Source organism: Hippoglossus hippoglossus, chromosome 20, assembly GCF_009819705.1.
Source record: "Hippoglossus hippoglossus isolate fHipHip1 chromosome 20, fHipHip1.pri, whole genome shotgun sequence".
In the NCBI taxonomy this organism is placed as follows: domain Eukaryota; kingdom Metazoa; phylum Chordata; class Actinopteri; order Pleuronectiformes; family Pleuronectidae; genus Hippoglossus; species Hippoglossus hippoglossus.
Window position 1 is genome coordinate 5,849,823 of NC_047170.1, and position 16,026 is coordinate 5,865,848.

At 44.6% G+C, this 16,026-nt stretch overlaps 1 protein-coding gene across 6 annotated transcripts in view; it reads left to right on the forward strand.

Moving 5' to 3' along the window:
- adarb2 (adenosine deaminase RNA specific B2 (inactive)) overlaps window positions 1–16,026 on the forward strand; it is a 183,381-nt gene that overhangs the window by 114,874 nt on the left and 52,481 nt on the right. For 4 of the 6 annotated variants that reach the window (XM_034573134.1, XM_034573135.1, XM_034573136.1 and 1 more), the window contains exons 2-3: window positions 3–92; window positions 962–1,914. In XM_034573134.1, the coding sequence (XP_034429025.1) occupies window positions 3–92; window positions 962–1,914 (1,043 nt within the window). The remainder of the gene's footprint in view (window positions 1–2; window positions 93–961; window positions 1,915–16,026) is intronic. The other 2 variants (XM_034573138.1, XM_034573139.1) reach the window with 1 other exon arrangement.

The following is a 16,026-nucleotide window of genomic DNA, read 5'->3' on the forward strand; positions in this document are numbered from 1 at the left end:
TCCAGAGAAAGTCAGTATGCTGTCAGCATTGATCGCCCCCTTCAAGTACATAAGCCCTGGGACCAGCAGCACAGAGGACGAGGACAGTTTAAGTAAGCTGCTGCATCTTTTCTTTCTCTCTCTGTTGGCACGCTGCGCTAACTCTCTCGGTGGTCGGCCTAATATGCAAATGATCTTCCTGTCACCCACATAATTCATTATTTGGGGAAATGGGCTATTTGATTGTGCCTGGGTGTCAATGTTAAAATCGGTGTTTTCTTACAAAAGTGAGCTATTAAATATTACATTTGAGTGTTTGTGATAAATTAGAAATAGATAAGTAAATGCCCGCCCGCACGCACATCTTTCAGCACCACTATCAGCCCACCAGTGAATACCACAACTTGATCCCAGCCTTCCTTTATCCCACCAGAAATGTAACACGTCACCACTTCCATGTAACTAGGTTTGAAAAGCGCATCACAGCTGTTCAGACTTTAGATGCAAGTGTGAAATAAAGCGGGCCACAGACATTTCTCTCATTCTTTCTCAGAATGGCTGCCACTCCACGCCATTCCCAACCCCCCTTCCCCCATTACAAATAGGATTGATGTGTTGCCGTTGGCCGGGGGGGACCAATGTTTCCCACCCGTGAAACAGACTCAGAACCAATTTGTAGGCAGATTACAGAACGATTTGGCGGATAACGTCGCCATTTTTAGGGGGATTTGTATTTGGATTTTAAAACACTTAAATATGATAGAGCCCTGTGGTTTGAAGTGGGCTGGAATCACGATTGCAAATTTGTTCATCACTATTTCATTGTGTGTCAAGTGGCTCAATCTGCCTTGAGAGATTTTCCTTCATTCATTTTGTTCAGACAGGATAAATGTGGTTGTCACATGCTTTTCTTCCTCATTGTGTTTTGAGGTTCTTTTTTTTATCACAGTGAATGATACTCTTTTCGCTGTTTTCATTGCAGGTACCAGCAGTGCGGAGGTAAAAGAGAACCGTAACATCGGTAACTTAGAGGATCGCACCATAGGATCTGCAGAGTGCCAGTCGCTTTTCTGCTCCGACTCCACGAGAAGTGGCGGCTCTGGCCTGAAGAGGAAACGGCCGCTGGAGGAAGACAACAATGGACACTTTTGTCACCTCCGTCTCATCTATAAGAAACTGTCCTGGTCTGAGGCTCCAAAGAACGCTCTGGTGCAGCTGAATGAGCTGCGGCCGGGCCTGCAGTACCGCATGGTGTCGCAGACAGGCCCCGTGCACGCTCCGGTCTTCTCCATTGCTGTGGAGGTGAACGGGCTGACTTTCGAGGGCACGGGCCCCACGAAGAAGAAAGCAAAGATGAGGGCTGCCGAGTTGGCCCTCAAGTCCTTCATCCAGTTCCCCAACGCTCCTCAGGCTCACCTCGCCATGGGAAACATCTCCAACCCTTCGGCCGACTTCACTTCAGACCAGGCAGACATCCCTGACACGCTTTTCAAGGAATTTGAGTCCTCGCCTTGCTCTGATGGCCTCTCGCTCTGCAACTCAGACGCTGAGAGCGAGCTGCTATCAAGCGAGCTTCTGAGACATGGACGGTTGCTTCGCCACACCTTGGACCTGATGGTGCAGGCGCAGCAGAGGCTGGGCGGGATTGTTCCAGAGCCCGAGGCCCCCAAGAGTCCTGTGGCTTTGTTAAATGAGCTCCGGCCGGGCCTGCGCTACGCCTGCCTTTCGGAGCGAGCCGAAGGCCGACGGCTGCATAGCTTTGTGATGGCGGTGCGCGTGGACGGGCGGATATTTGAGGGCTGCGGTCGCAGCAAGAAGCTGGCCAAGACCCAGGCGGCCCAGTGTGCTCTTCAGGCCCTCTTCAACATCAGGACGGCCCCTGAGGGGAGAACAGGCCTCAAAGCCAGCAGGAAGACTTGTCCTCATTTACCCCAGGTGAGTACAGACACATCGCCTGCGCCTGTCCTCTGCTAAGCTTCTTTGGCAGCCACTTCACTTCCTACAGGGGCCTGTAATGACCAAAACAGCAGGCGTGCAGGGAAAAGCCAAACACCTTCCAACAAGTAATTAAGGAGAAAAGGACATAGGAGATAAACGGAGTGGGGATGGAAGGAGAGATGGTGAGAGTGCTGATAAAGACATGTGAACACAAGCTGACATTTACCCTGTCAAAAATAGCACATGTAGTGAAAAATACAAATCACAGATGTGAGCAGTTGTGTTCTGTGCTCTGCAAAGCCAGAGTGTTGGGTGAACTGTTTGTTGGTCTATTTTAATTGAAAAGCATGTAAATTAAGCTAATCATTGTCCTTGCGCTTCTAACATAAGAGAAATCTGCACCACAACCCTAATGAGATTTTTTTTTTCTCCCACCGTCTCGTGTGTTTGCAGAGCTGTAATTGGCAGAGTTTTGTAATTTTGCCAAAAAAACTCCTGTCTCCTCATGTGTGGCATCACAGTGTCTACAAACATTAATTCGATCTGTTGCCCAAAGGAGATAGGGAAGCAAAGAGCGCGCTGACAAACAAACCGCCCAATCCCATGCTCATTTACCCAAATATGTAAATAGCAATCAGAGCGAGGAAACTCGTTTTTGAGAAACTTGAGGAAAATTGGAGAGCCTAAAGACACAGCGGCTGGGCTGGCTGGCTGGCACTTGTTGACAGCCGTTTAAAACTTCATTTCAGCTGCAGAAGTTCATTGGATGCACAAACTGCACTGAGTAGATAGTCACGCCGGTTTTAGTTGTTGACAATTGTTTGCGTTGAGACACACTTTATATCCCGGCTGGGCTGTGTCCGCAATCACTCACTAATCATTATATTGTGAGTTTGCCATTTTGTAGTGCTGTCCCAAAGTTGTTATACCCTATGTAGTAGACTCATTGCTTTCCACAGTGCATTGTGAAAAGTAGTGTACAACTGTCGACCAGCCATATATGCTATCATGCATTGCTCTCTCGGCGTTGACAGGAAGAAAAGTTGGGGAGAGACGAGAGGTGAGAGGGCAGCACGGCTCATCTTTCTCTCTCTCGTAATTGTACTCCTTCCTATTCCGCTCAAAAATATCTGCATTAGTGTGAGGATAAAGACGGACAGGTTTGTATCTGCCAGCATTTTCACGGATGGATTTTAAGTTTTAGCGTACGTCCTTACTACTTCCGATGGTGTAGTTGTTGTTTGCTTTTATGATCGGCTAAAAACAAATCTGCAGCGCATCAAAGGTTTATTTTTACATTTAAACATGGTTATTAAATATGCTTTTTGGCTAAAAGTATTAACACTAAATGTAGAGTAAACATATAAAAAATCTGTATTGTCCAAAAGCGTTTTTTTTCTTTGGCCGTTGAGCAGATAGTCTTCACCGAAGTCCATCTGTAGTGAGTAGGGGGTGGTTAATGAGAGGCACAACTGACTGGGAAACTAAAGATATTTGCCTCTGCTCTACTAATACAACACAGAATAATGTGTAAAGCACCACACTCTTGAAGTCTTATATCAAAAAAATTAAGCCGTTCCCATCCTCTCCCCAAAGTCTTTCCTTGAAGCTTCCCGTCACCATCTTGTCGTTCTGTGCGTCCTGTAGGGTACATGTCGTATTAATATTCTCTCCCAGCCTCGGAGAAATAAACTGTCGACTGTGTCCTTCCCCCAGAGCACGACATCAACCCAACAAACCTGCACATGTTTGCCCGGGAGAAAACTTTTTCCTCTTTCTCCCCGCTGCCACGGTGTCTAAGAGGATTTTAAGAGGATTTGCCGCACTCGTTTAGTTCCAGAAAGCACTCGCTCGTGGAATTTCTTGAAAGTCAACCGCGCCATCTGCCAGGCTCGAGAGGCATTTTTATTTTCCTCTGTAAAAGGACGAAGGCGAGTATACAATATGTATGCCGGCGTGTAAAAATGAACACGTGACCAGACGTGTGTTTGTGGCTCAGGACGTGTTGCGCGTCTCAGCTGCTGTGTCGTGGCGATGTGAAACCTTCCAGCTCGCATACGCTCTCTCTATGTTCAATCCTCCTGCCAAGCACTAATTGCATGGGCAGCGGTTGACTACGCTGCAGATGTGACGCGTAATAATTATGGAGGTGAGCCAACGTGCTGCGTGTGTGCCAGCTCCATTTCTCTTCGCCTAGAATTGAATTTCCTCTGGCTCCATACCTGTAGCAGGATTAAGGCTCATTGAGAAGATGTTAATGGGCCCAGGCAGCATTTAGCACAAACCATTTCCTTAAGAGATGACACTATACTTTGTTTTTATTGGTTTATGTTGAATTTTACGCACTGATGTTGATATGATTTGAAAAAAACAGGAAAGGGAAAGTGGACAGGTTATATGTCTAAAGCTGTTATTTTAACTTATTCAACTGCCAGGCTAATATCAGTGGTATTGCAAGTTAGGAATATTGTTATTATTAGTAAGTATTAGTTACGACCTCAGAGGTGATGCAATAAAAATAAATCAGGACTCTGAGATTATTCCAGGTGTCTTGTGTCTGTAGCTGCCTGAACGTTTGAGTGATCTGATAAAAACTATGACGGGAGCGATTTTTCGTTCGTCCTTTATAGTTCATCGTCGCTTTTTGTGAAAACAAGAATGATGATCACAGTGAATGGAAGAGAAACGGTGTCTGAATATGACCTCTCAAGCTCTGGAAAACACATTTTTGTTTCCAGGACATCAACTACATGTGTGCTGAAAGCCACTCATTAGTTGTATATGTTGTACTGTACCTATGTGCTTTCTATATGTGCACAAAACAAACCTTCCTGCAAGCTATAGACGCTCCTGGTCATTAAAATGACTCCCTGTAGTGTTGGAGAACTTAAATGCACAACCTGGTGATTGATTGGTTTACTTTGACAGAGACCCACCAGGTAAACCAGCAGCTGATGTTTAGCTCGGGGTCAGAGGTAAAGCTCAGGGTTAAGACAACACTTCTTCTCCGTCTATTAAAATTAATTCAGGGACATGGAGAAGAAGAAAAACGATTCAACCCTCAAATACAGTGATGGAGACATGGTTGGAGTCATCTCCTTGGGGAGTCGGGTCCGGGGGTAAAAATGTGTTCTTGGGCGCCTATTGATTAAACATGGCAGTTCCCGAAGACAACCAGAAATCAACCGCTACTCTCAGGCTGAGGTGGAAACAGTTTGATAGTCAATTAATCGTTTTAAGCCATTTGTAAACAGAAATGTAAAAAGGTCGTCAAGTACCAGGAATGTGAATATTTGCTAGTTGGTGATAAACTCAACATGTTCTCTTGGACTCAAAGATTAACTCATTATATTTCAGTGGCCACAGGTCAAAGGTCACAGTGACCTTATATGAATCTGGAAAAACGAATTTATGGAGATGGAAACTGCACTGGTTGGGGGAGGCATCAACCACAGTGCGATATTTCGAGTTTAGGATATTGTATTAACTCAGCAGAGTGGAATATGAGCAGTATTAGCTCGACACGCTTGTGTTGAGCTGAACTATACCCAGTCCCGCCTATGAAATATTCAAACATTTTGCTGTATTCCTCTCAGAGCTGCCTGGTTTCACATACATACTAAGAAATAATACGAGCAGACTGACAAGTACACATTGACACCTGCTTTATAACTCCCTGCAGTGATATAGCCTATTCCCTCCTGTGTCCCTCCTCTGCTCTGTGGGAATCGACTTTAACAATCACTCCAAGAGAGGAGGTACTGGACCACAGTCTGCTTGACATTAAAGAGCTATTTATCTTCCAGCAAGGACTTTAATTTTTTATTCCTTCCTTTAACCTTTATTTATCCAGGGAAATAAAGTGAGAATACGTTCTGCAGAGGTGCCTTGCCTCACATTGACTTCCACTTATACGTCCCTGAGAGATGCTCAGCACAACCACACTCATCTACATTGAGCAGCTCATCTCAGTGTGTCTGGGAGTTGACTGCCTTGCTCAATAGCACATCTGCAGTATATGGTAGTTCAGTGAAGGGTGATGAGGGGTGAAGAGAGGGGTGCTAAATATAATGCATTATCCTATTAATAATTGGCAAATATAGCCTTCACAGCTTCGTGCTAAAGACTTTATGCACCACAACTTTTTCAGTCTCTCACTAATTGTGTTCATCTAATTCTAATTCTCACATCAAGCAAAGTGTGCAAAACTGTGCAAAGTTATGTGCGTCCATTGGAGCACACATGACGTGTTGGTCTTAAAACGGGGTGTGGTCAGGTACATTGTTGGCACATTGAGATGTAGAGGCAGTGGAAGGCAGCTGCAGTTTTTACTAAGAGAAGTACGTCACTCTTTATTTTAAGTTATTCCTAAGGAGCATTGTCAACATAGTAGACCACACCTGTATAGTGAAGCACACAGGAACCTTTTTTTTCCCCAGTGTTAAACTAACAAAGTGGATTTGGACATGACCTAAATGCACTTTAGACCATGAGCTTAGATTGTTAGACCAGAGCCCTCAGTCCCTATTAGTAATCAGCCGGTAGGAAACTGTTGTTAAATCCAATCCACAGCTCCCCAGTCACTGGAAACATCCGGCCCTATTAAAGCCTGCACAGTGATGTGAGAAAGTGCCGGAGTAAGCCTGGCACCCATTTTACCAAGTGGAATGATTACCCCACCGCTCAGGCCTTGATTGGCCACTTAATCTCCCGTCGCCGTCTCAACACTCTGCGGTGTTGCCAAGTCAACTGAGCCCGGAGACTTGGTGTGCGGCGGTGTGAAGGCGTCGGCGGGAGTCGCTGGGTCCGTGAGGAAGGACAGTACAGAGGTCAGTGGTCAGGACGCCGCGCTCTGCCACCTCGTATTAAACTCCATTTGAATAGGGACATGTGATTGATGGCGGAGCTGAATGAAAATTGGGATTAATGGAGGAGGGAGCCCATGAAAATTTAAGCATATCTGCTTTTTTTTTTTTTTTTTTTTATCACATAAAGGTACAACTTAATATTTAAAATGTTCATCATGTCAGCTGATATCAAATGCAACCGCACGTTGTCCTGCACTTGTCTGCGGCTCAGCGTGAATTGATTTAGTTATCTCTAAAAGTGAAGCATCGCAGATAGAGGAGGATACGGCCTGGTCAAGTGGAGTAATTTCCCAGCCTCCGCCGCGGCAAATTGAATATGATTTCAGACACGTGAAGGTGACCCCTGTCAGCCGCCGCGCCGCTCGCAGATTGTTTTCTTTGTCTAATCTCTCCCACTTCTAATCTGTCTCAATATAAACAGCTGTGACAGGCTGATCATTAATTAATATTGCCACAACAAATTAGCGACAACCGCCGCCCGGGCGAGCGCCGGGTCTGAGATAGAAATCCACCAAGACGGAGAGAGAGAGAGAGAGAGAGAGAGGGAAAGAGAGAGAAGGTGTGAATGACACATTAGAGAGGAGTTGATTAACAGCGTCAGAGACCCTGCAGACGGCGTTACTGCCTCAGCATGTGGACAGTGATGGCGACACATTCACACATGGTGACAGCTACTGCAGCAGGATCAACTGTGACTATCACCATACAGCTGGGGGCGCCGTGTAAACCGCCCCCGATAAAACATCTGCATTTATCACTTTCTACTCGCTCAGTCAAATAGAATGTCAAGTTGTCGAGTGTTTGTTCAGGCAAGAGGAAATATGGGTTTGTTTGTTTTTAAAGAATCAGCTTGTTAACTGCCTGTCTGGAAATGTGTTGTTCTATAAAGTAATCAGCAAGTAGTTGTATCAACAGATACTTAATCATCAAAATCATACAGAAAAAAAATGTTTTCCTTTTCAGGAAAAAAGAATTGCTAAAAAGGCCCCAGCTCTGTTTATATTCTTCTGGTTTATAAAGGGAACAGTTTTGAGCAGCGTCACAATTTTCAGTGCAGCTTTTCACAGAGTAGTGTCAAGTTCATGTAGCAAGAAGCATCTCATGAACGCTGGCAATGGAACACAGGAGAGGCTCCTCAGACGCACAAAGAATCCTTTTATTTCACACAAGGCGACAAAAAGGGAAAAATGTGAACATTTGAGTCACATCGTCATGCTAACAATACTGACCAATCAGGAGAGAGCAGGCTCATCAATTCACCGGGTGTTGTCCAATAACCTACAAGTACACACAGACAATACTGTACATGTATTATCCCACAGAATGAATTCAATCTAAGGCGGTTAGGAGGTGCACAGACTGAAAGAATTTGAGTAACACACGTGTTGATCGCACAATGTAATGATGAGTATGGACTCAAAAGAGTTTCTCGCACCTACGTCGCCTGTGGATCAGGTGGTGGAGCCTGTCGTCCTCTAAGCAGGAGGTTGGAGGTTTGATCCCAGTCTTCCACATTCCACATGCGTCCTTGGGCAAGATACTCAACCTCAAATTGCCCCTGAAGTGCTGCGAATAGACGCGGTATGAATGTGTGTGTAAATGGGTGAATGGTAAAAAAAAAAGTACCGTAAAGTGCTTAGGGTGATCATCAAGACTTTTTGATGAGGAAGTTCCCACAAAAACAAAAGAGGAACTATTTAAAGGGAGTCTTCATGAAGTTGGAACTTGTATTTACTCTTCTTCTTTCAAGTAACATTTATTTGAGGAAAAAATGTATAAAAAATTGATAGAAAATAACTGCTACATACAGTTTATTCTGTATCGGGCCTGTGTGACTCACCATTCAGCCTTTCTCCAGGTTAATGTATTTTTAAATAAGAGAGTCCTTTAATTTTCATTTTAATGTAGGTACATAAGAAAAAAGACATGGCAAATAGAATTTTAGAATATAGGACAGGATGGTGAATATCCCTTATTAATGCCTACCGCCAGTTGATGTTACCGGATGTAAAAGAAAATACACATTACAGCATAATTATAAATACTAATGAATAAATAAATAGTGTCAGCAGGGGCCGCCGCAAACATCGCTCGCTCCACCGTGATATCTATATTTAATGTGTGAACAGAAAACTTGGTCATCATCCATATTTACAGTCAGCTTATTTATTTTTTGAATTTGCTTATCAAAATGCAATTCCCAGTAATAGGGGGAAATTCAAACATCATTCAAACACACAAATCCACTTTTCTTCTTCCAGACTGATGTCTTGAGCAGTAAGAGGTAGAAGAGCCGAGCTCAGCAGGACTTACAGAGCACACACAGCCTTGTAGGTAAATGATATACAACATAATTCTCAGGATCTTATTTTACCATCCTGAGTGAAGGCAGGATTGGTTTAGTCCATACGTCTTGAGCCTGCTGCTCTTTACTCAGAGCAAACACAGATTCTCTAAATAGACAAGTGTGGAGCTTTTCCTTATCAACAAACCCAAAGCTGGAGAACCATCTTTTGACCAAGAGACAATGATTAGCTTATCCCTAATAAATATCTGCTTTCTTCCATATCTCAAAACAGATCAAACTGATCCGTGTTAATGGACGGGACGTGCGCCTGAATTTAAAAAGAATTCTCAAAAATGCTTTCTGTCACTTTGGTTCTTATCATACTTGTATGTTCATGTTTTCATTTCCATTACGTTTTTGATCACGATTTTAATTTGTTATTTACTCTAAAAATGGGGTGAACATCATGATTGACAGCTGAGACTGACTCATGATTAGTTGAGCCTGCATTGTCGAACCTGGCTACCGTGGCTCCATCCCCCAACCGCTACTACACAGATGGCAGATACCAACGCTGGCCTTATTTCTGGATAGTTGGAGGAAGAGGAGATGTGTCGTCCATCTTGAAATACAGTCCATGGTCCAGATCCAGGTTCTGTTACATTAACAGAAAGGCCGTATCAGGGTTAATGTAAGAAAGAGACAGAGACCTGTGTGTACGATGAATGAACAGTTACGTGCATCACCCTTAAGGTTCGCATAACACCACCAACAGACAGGGGTGAAAACATAACTTCATGGTGGAGCTGCTAAGACCTAAGTATTAATAATGATGTTAGGTTCTTATGTTGGACAGAGCATCACCGGGTCCTGATATCTGACCTCTGTAAATGAGACCAAACGAGGATTCCTAGTGTGCATTCATAAAGTATCTCATTGCAATTTGCCAGTAAGTGTTCAATAGTAATTCGAGCAAAAAGCCAGTGTTTGTATGCCCTTTGATCATCCACCTACATCCTCCTGTGGTATTTAAAGAAGCGGCAGCATGGTGCAGTGGAGATTTGTGTGTGAAATTACCGAACAATAATGTTGCTCCGTCTGAATGGGAGCATCCCGTACACGCAAAGGTTAGGATCATCCTCCGCTGTCTAATATGTATGCAAAATGTGAGGCTGCAGGCCATTGAATCTAATGTGGCGCGTCAGCATGCGGCTTTGAGGGGGGAAAACCCTTTGGCAGGGAGGAATTGAAATGGGGTTGGTCGGGTCAAGTCACCTTGCGTTTACAGTAAAGCGCCGCTGTAATCTATTCCAAAGAAGCGTGGCACTCCAGCCGGCACCCCTGCTCGCCCCGTACAGTATCTTTAGCCGCCGCCGCAGCCGCTAAGTCCTCATTGTTCGTGACAGTTCCCTCTCTCTCTCTCTCTCTCTCTCTCTCTCTCTCTCTCTCTCTCTCTCTCTCTCTCTCTCTCTCCCCCCCGCCTCACCCCCCTCCGCAGCCGCTAGCTGTGAGCCGGAGCATGGCTATAATCATTTCTGAAGAACCTCTCACACTTCATTAAAAGCATAATCAAGTTCATTACAATTTCATAGGCGTTCAGGTACCAAATGGCTGCCGATAAATCACGACTATTGGTCCTGTGTGGCTGGCATGTGTAGGTTTATCTCTGGCTCTCAGGCAGGAGAGGAGAGGACGGGGGAGGAGGAGTGGGGGGGGGAGGGGAGGAGGAGAGGTCTGAATGTCTGGCCTTTAAATGACCTTCCCTGCCGCTGAGCCGTGGACCATCCTGCCACACGTGTCGAATGGAGACGTAGGCAGGTCGACAGATGCTGATTTAAACACACACACGCAGCAGCAGCCACAACAACATGTGATTTATTTACAGCTACATTCAATGTATTGTTTTTAATACACTTAAAATAGATTATATTTAAAACCTGGAATATTTAACCTGAGTAAACATAACTTTCTGTACTTGTTTGTGCAATATTGATGATTTTTATTTTATTTTCATATATGCAAAGATATTTTCGGAATAAATATTAGCTCTATTTACAATGCGACAATGATATAATCAAGTTTTATTTAGGTTTAGACACAAAAACTACCAGGTCAGTTTTGGAAGAGATCATGGTTCGGGTTGATAACCATGATTTCTTCTAATTGTGTCAAAACAAAAGTGGTCATTTTAATTGGGATTTGTAGACCAATGACCACACAGGACATTAAATATTGCAATTATATAATAATTAATCATCAAACTTCAACCATGGATGTGCTGCTGGGCCGAAGAAATGTGGGACGTTCACCACATGTTGTATTTGTGCCCTGTGACGTTCAGTGACCCTCTCCTCATTCAGGTGGCTTCTCACTGTGCTGCAGCTGCACAAGTAAAAACTCCACAGTGAAAAAGAAAATACTGAATCATTCAGTGAATATCAGGTGAATAAATCACGAAGCTCTGAACATCAGCTGAAGGTGAGGGTGTCAGAATCCAATGTGACAGGGGCGACAGGCCGAGCTCTCGACATCCTCAAGTTTTACAAAAAATACCGTAACAAGTTCACACCTAGTGAAAGTGGTTGATCGAGTGATTTGATCAAGTATAATCTCACAAATATTACATTTTGCAGTAGTTTTGTTGACGTTTGCCTCAGTCTGACGTGTGTTTACCGCTGTGTCACTGTATTATCATGCAGTTAAAGGCAGAATGTCTCATGTTGGTATTCTCTGCTTGGAGGATGAGCAGGGCTGTTTTTACACACCTCATAATTAAGGCCTATACAGTTCGTTGGGTAGAAGAATAATACTTTCTGTGAGAATTCCTTTCTTAATTGATTATAGGTAAATATTTAAATATTTTGAGATACAGAATTTTTTCAATGAGTGCACTGTCACACATACCAAATGGTGCAGAAGCGAATTTTTGCCCCGCGTTCATTTCTAATCTGTGCGAGCGAAGGGGCGGATAAACATTTTCAGCTGTGGCGAAGCAAATCCGCAGCGTGGAGTTCAACTTCGGTGAACTTTGACCCTTGACACTGGCCAGCATTAATGTGGTTGTAACCTAATGCTTTTTTATTTTCGCATAAAACTAAAATAGCAACACGTAATTTTACGTTTTTAACGTCAGATTTCTGTTATTAGAGTTTGGACAAACCCAGGCTAACAGTTATCCCTGGTTTCCAGTCAGTATGCTAAACCAGGCTAACCAGTCATCAGACATGAGATTGGCATTTATCATCTTATCTCTTGGCAAAAAATCTGTGCATTTCCATAAAGGTTGAGCTGCTCCTTTAAAGACACGACGCACGCCTGAGCCCTTCGAGGTTGCGAGTGAAAAAGATGCACATTAGTCTGCTGCTAAATGTCATTTTGCTCTTTATCACTGTCTCCACATTGCTGCACATCTGCATAAATAAAACCATGAAAGTTTCTCATACGAGCATAATTAGTGGAATACTGGGAATAAATGTAACAACAAGTCATTCTTTTTTCTCTCAACTAAATTATCCCACAGATGAAATGAAAAAAACAAAAAACAAAACATCTGTTAGCTCTGTCCTGCTCTCTGGGGGGGGGCTGCAACTCGCCTCCCTTGGGGGAGACGAAATGGGAGAGGCTGGAATAAGGTGTATTTCTGTGTGTGTGTGTGTGTGTGTGTGTGTGTGTGTGTGTGTGTGTGTGTGTGTGTGTGTGTGTGCGTGTGTGTGTTGGGGGGGAAGGATGAGAAGCAGGCTGCGGAGGGAGCAAGGGAGGTGAGGATGGATGGAGTGCAGTGGGGGGAAAGAGAGGAAAACCTCAGCGGAACAAAAGACCTTCAGGATTAATTAGGCGTCAGATTGGTTGCAGGGCACGGTGCGGGGGGAGATGTGGGGGGGTGGGGGGGAGTTTAGCATTCTGGGAAGACCTCATGTCCTCGGCCCTCATATTTCAGCCCTGCCTGCCCATGTGTATACAACAGGCAGCTAGTTAAAGGCCTGCGCTGTGCCGCCTGGAACCACTGTCCACTTGGTTATGGATGGAGCTCCCTCTCCATCTTCATGTATTTTTATGTTCCCCCCACTGGGCCACACGAGGAAACACTGGGGTCATATACAGTATAGTATACCATTATGTTTACATGATGGTCTCTGCATGCCGCGTTAGGGCGCTCCGTGCATATTTTGTAAATGTGATCGTGTGTGTGTGTGTGTGTGTGTGTGTGTGTGTGTGTGTGTGTGTGTGTGTGTGTGTGTGTGTGTGTAAAATTGCAGAGTGAAAGTGAAATATTTAACAATACATTTCGTAGTACTCGCTGTGTACAGCTCGTGCTCTGAGTATGAATGCACAACTCAAATAAATGCCTCTACACCCTTATGCCGGTGTATACTTGCTGTTTGACCACGCTTATGCAACCGCCTGCATCGTGAGCACCATTGTTCACATACTGTCTCAGGTAGTTCGAGTGTTACTGAAGATTCCAGTAGAGGGCACACCACTCAGACTTGCCGCGCTCTCTTCGACTCAGACCACTCTTTCCAACACTCCCGAATTTGCGTGCGGTTAACATAAACAAAGATGGCGACACACGAGGAGATCAACATTTGGATTGTGTTAAGATCAGGATGGAAAAAGCGCCAAATGCGGATCATTCGGGACCTGATCACACGGCTTGTGTTCAAATCTCTCCACCATTTCCCACGCTGATGAATCATTGAATAATTTCTGAGGACGTGCACAACCTACGCACCAAACGGATGCAAGATACCCGAAGCAGCCATCTTTTGTACACGTACGAGTAGTTAACAGCAAATATATTCCGACCCTGACTGAACTTTTAACTTTCTCTGCTCTTATCAGCTGATTTTCTTTTGTGTGTGCGTGTGTGTATGTGTGTGTGTGTGTGTGTGTGTAACGATGCCTTCCAGAGCAGCCAAATTGCTGATTCAGGTCACAGGCGTCACCTCTAAATTTGTGAGGCAGACCCAAAGCTGCCTGTTAATACCGTCTCCATTGTCATTGTCACAGAGGGATGTTTGGGGGGTGACCTCTGATGGCGCTTCTTCCCCCCTCTGGCACAGGAAGTGCTGAACTCTGCATACAGATGATAGCCGGGGGTTGCCGTGAGTCATAATGTCCTCGCCCGGCATCGTCTCCTCGCCGAGCACTTAGAGATCAAATGAGAGCCATCCTGGAGGCCAGAGCAAATCGTGCCCTCGGAACATTTGTACCAATCACTCACGCTATCACAGAGGTGGCCCATAACACGCAGCTGACAGATATCTCAGCAGTGTGAACTTTAGAACAAAGTCTTCTGCCATTCGATTGGCTACACAGAGCGGTGATAAAGCTTTGACAGATTGTGTTATATGGTGAGAAGAAAAAAAACTCCACAGCTCACAGCATGAATAGTTATCATATGCTTTAGTCGGAGTCTGAAAGGAAAAAAGTTTTCACTCCCTGTGACATTTAAGCTTTTAAAGTAAGAAAAAGTTTGACCCATCTTTCGCTGCACTTATCCAACACCTTGGAAAAAGGTAAAAAGATGATGAATTACTAATAGCGGTCACAGAGTTGTCCTCACAGCTGCGTATATCTTTAACCACCAGTGCGGAATCCACACACTGTGACTTTTAATACACTTTTGTCGCTCGAGCACCTGGTTGTACGTCAGTAGGTACATAACAAATCCATTCCCGCTGCCCTGTTTCCTGCCTCTGCATGGCGGCTGAGAGTCGGCGCCTGCTGCCTCTTCTGTGTGGGATGATGGACCAGCAGTGTTGCCACTGATACCGAAATTAAACACCACGGTCGCAGACAGATGCATATAGGTTGACAAGAGGCTGTTTTCTGCACTGAAGGCGTAAACAAAAAGTGGCCAGTGGTGCGTGATACAACACGCGTCCGTGTGAGGATGTTTTCAGTGTTATTTGTCAGCCCCTGGAACAGGCTGTCGTGCATTATAGTTATTATACAATATGCACAACATAGGATGTGACAGTGGAGGTAAAACCCGTGAGCAAAATAAACAGAAGCCCCCTCCCCAACAGTGATCTGATTTAAACTGGTTTTCACACAACATCAGGGCACAGTGAAAGGAGTGGGTCACAGCTCACTGTGGCAGATGTGTCTTGTTCTGTTTCTTCCTGGAATATTTAAAACTCACCCACACGTATTTCAATGACCATTAACCTTGGTGACCAATTCGAAATACGCTTCCTGCGACTGCTTCTCAATAGACGTCATGTGCTGTTTCGCGAGTTGAGTGTTTTTAATATGAAGAGGTAGGAGTAAGTAATGTTAGGTTTGTATTAGCAGTCATCAGGGATTAGTTTTCCGTCTCCATAATGGATCTCCGACAATGAGGCTTCAGAAAGGTCATGCTTGAGATCAATGGGGATGCATATTGTTTTAACTTAAGACCACAAAAAACAGACTTTGCTCCGATTTTATCAGACATCAACAAACATTTTGTGTTATGCCCTTGTTATGTCAGTAGGTGGCAGTAATTTGCTATGAATTCACAGAAACACAGTTCGTGAGTAGGGACCCGAACTAGCTGAAAACTAAACAAGCTGCTAGGTTTCAGTGCTTTTAAATCTAAGTATCCATCCATAAATCCATCCATTATCCATACCGCTTTTCCCTTTGGGGTCCCAGGGGGCGCCGTGGGCCAATCCCAGCTGACATTGGGCGAGAGGCGGGGTGCATCCTGGACCATGTCACCAGCGTATCATAGGGCTTGAATCTTCTTGCTCTGAGGCGACAGTGCTAACTCCTGTACCACCGTGCCACCATAAATTGCCACGTTGATCTTATTTCTCTGTGTAATCAATGTGGGTTGTGCAACGTTTCTGTGTAAGCTCACCGAGATTCGTCAGGGTGGACCAGCGGACTGTCCACATGAGAGCATGCTGCGGGGATGTTCCGTGACTGAGCTCAGTGGCCACCCACAGACAAGTTATATAATGC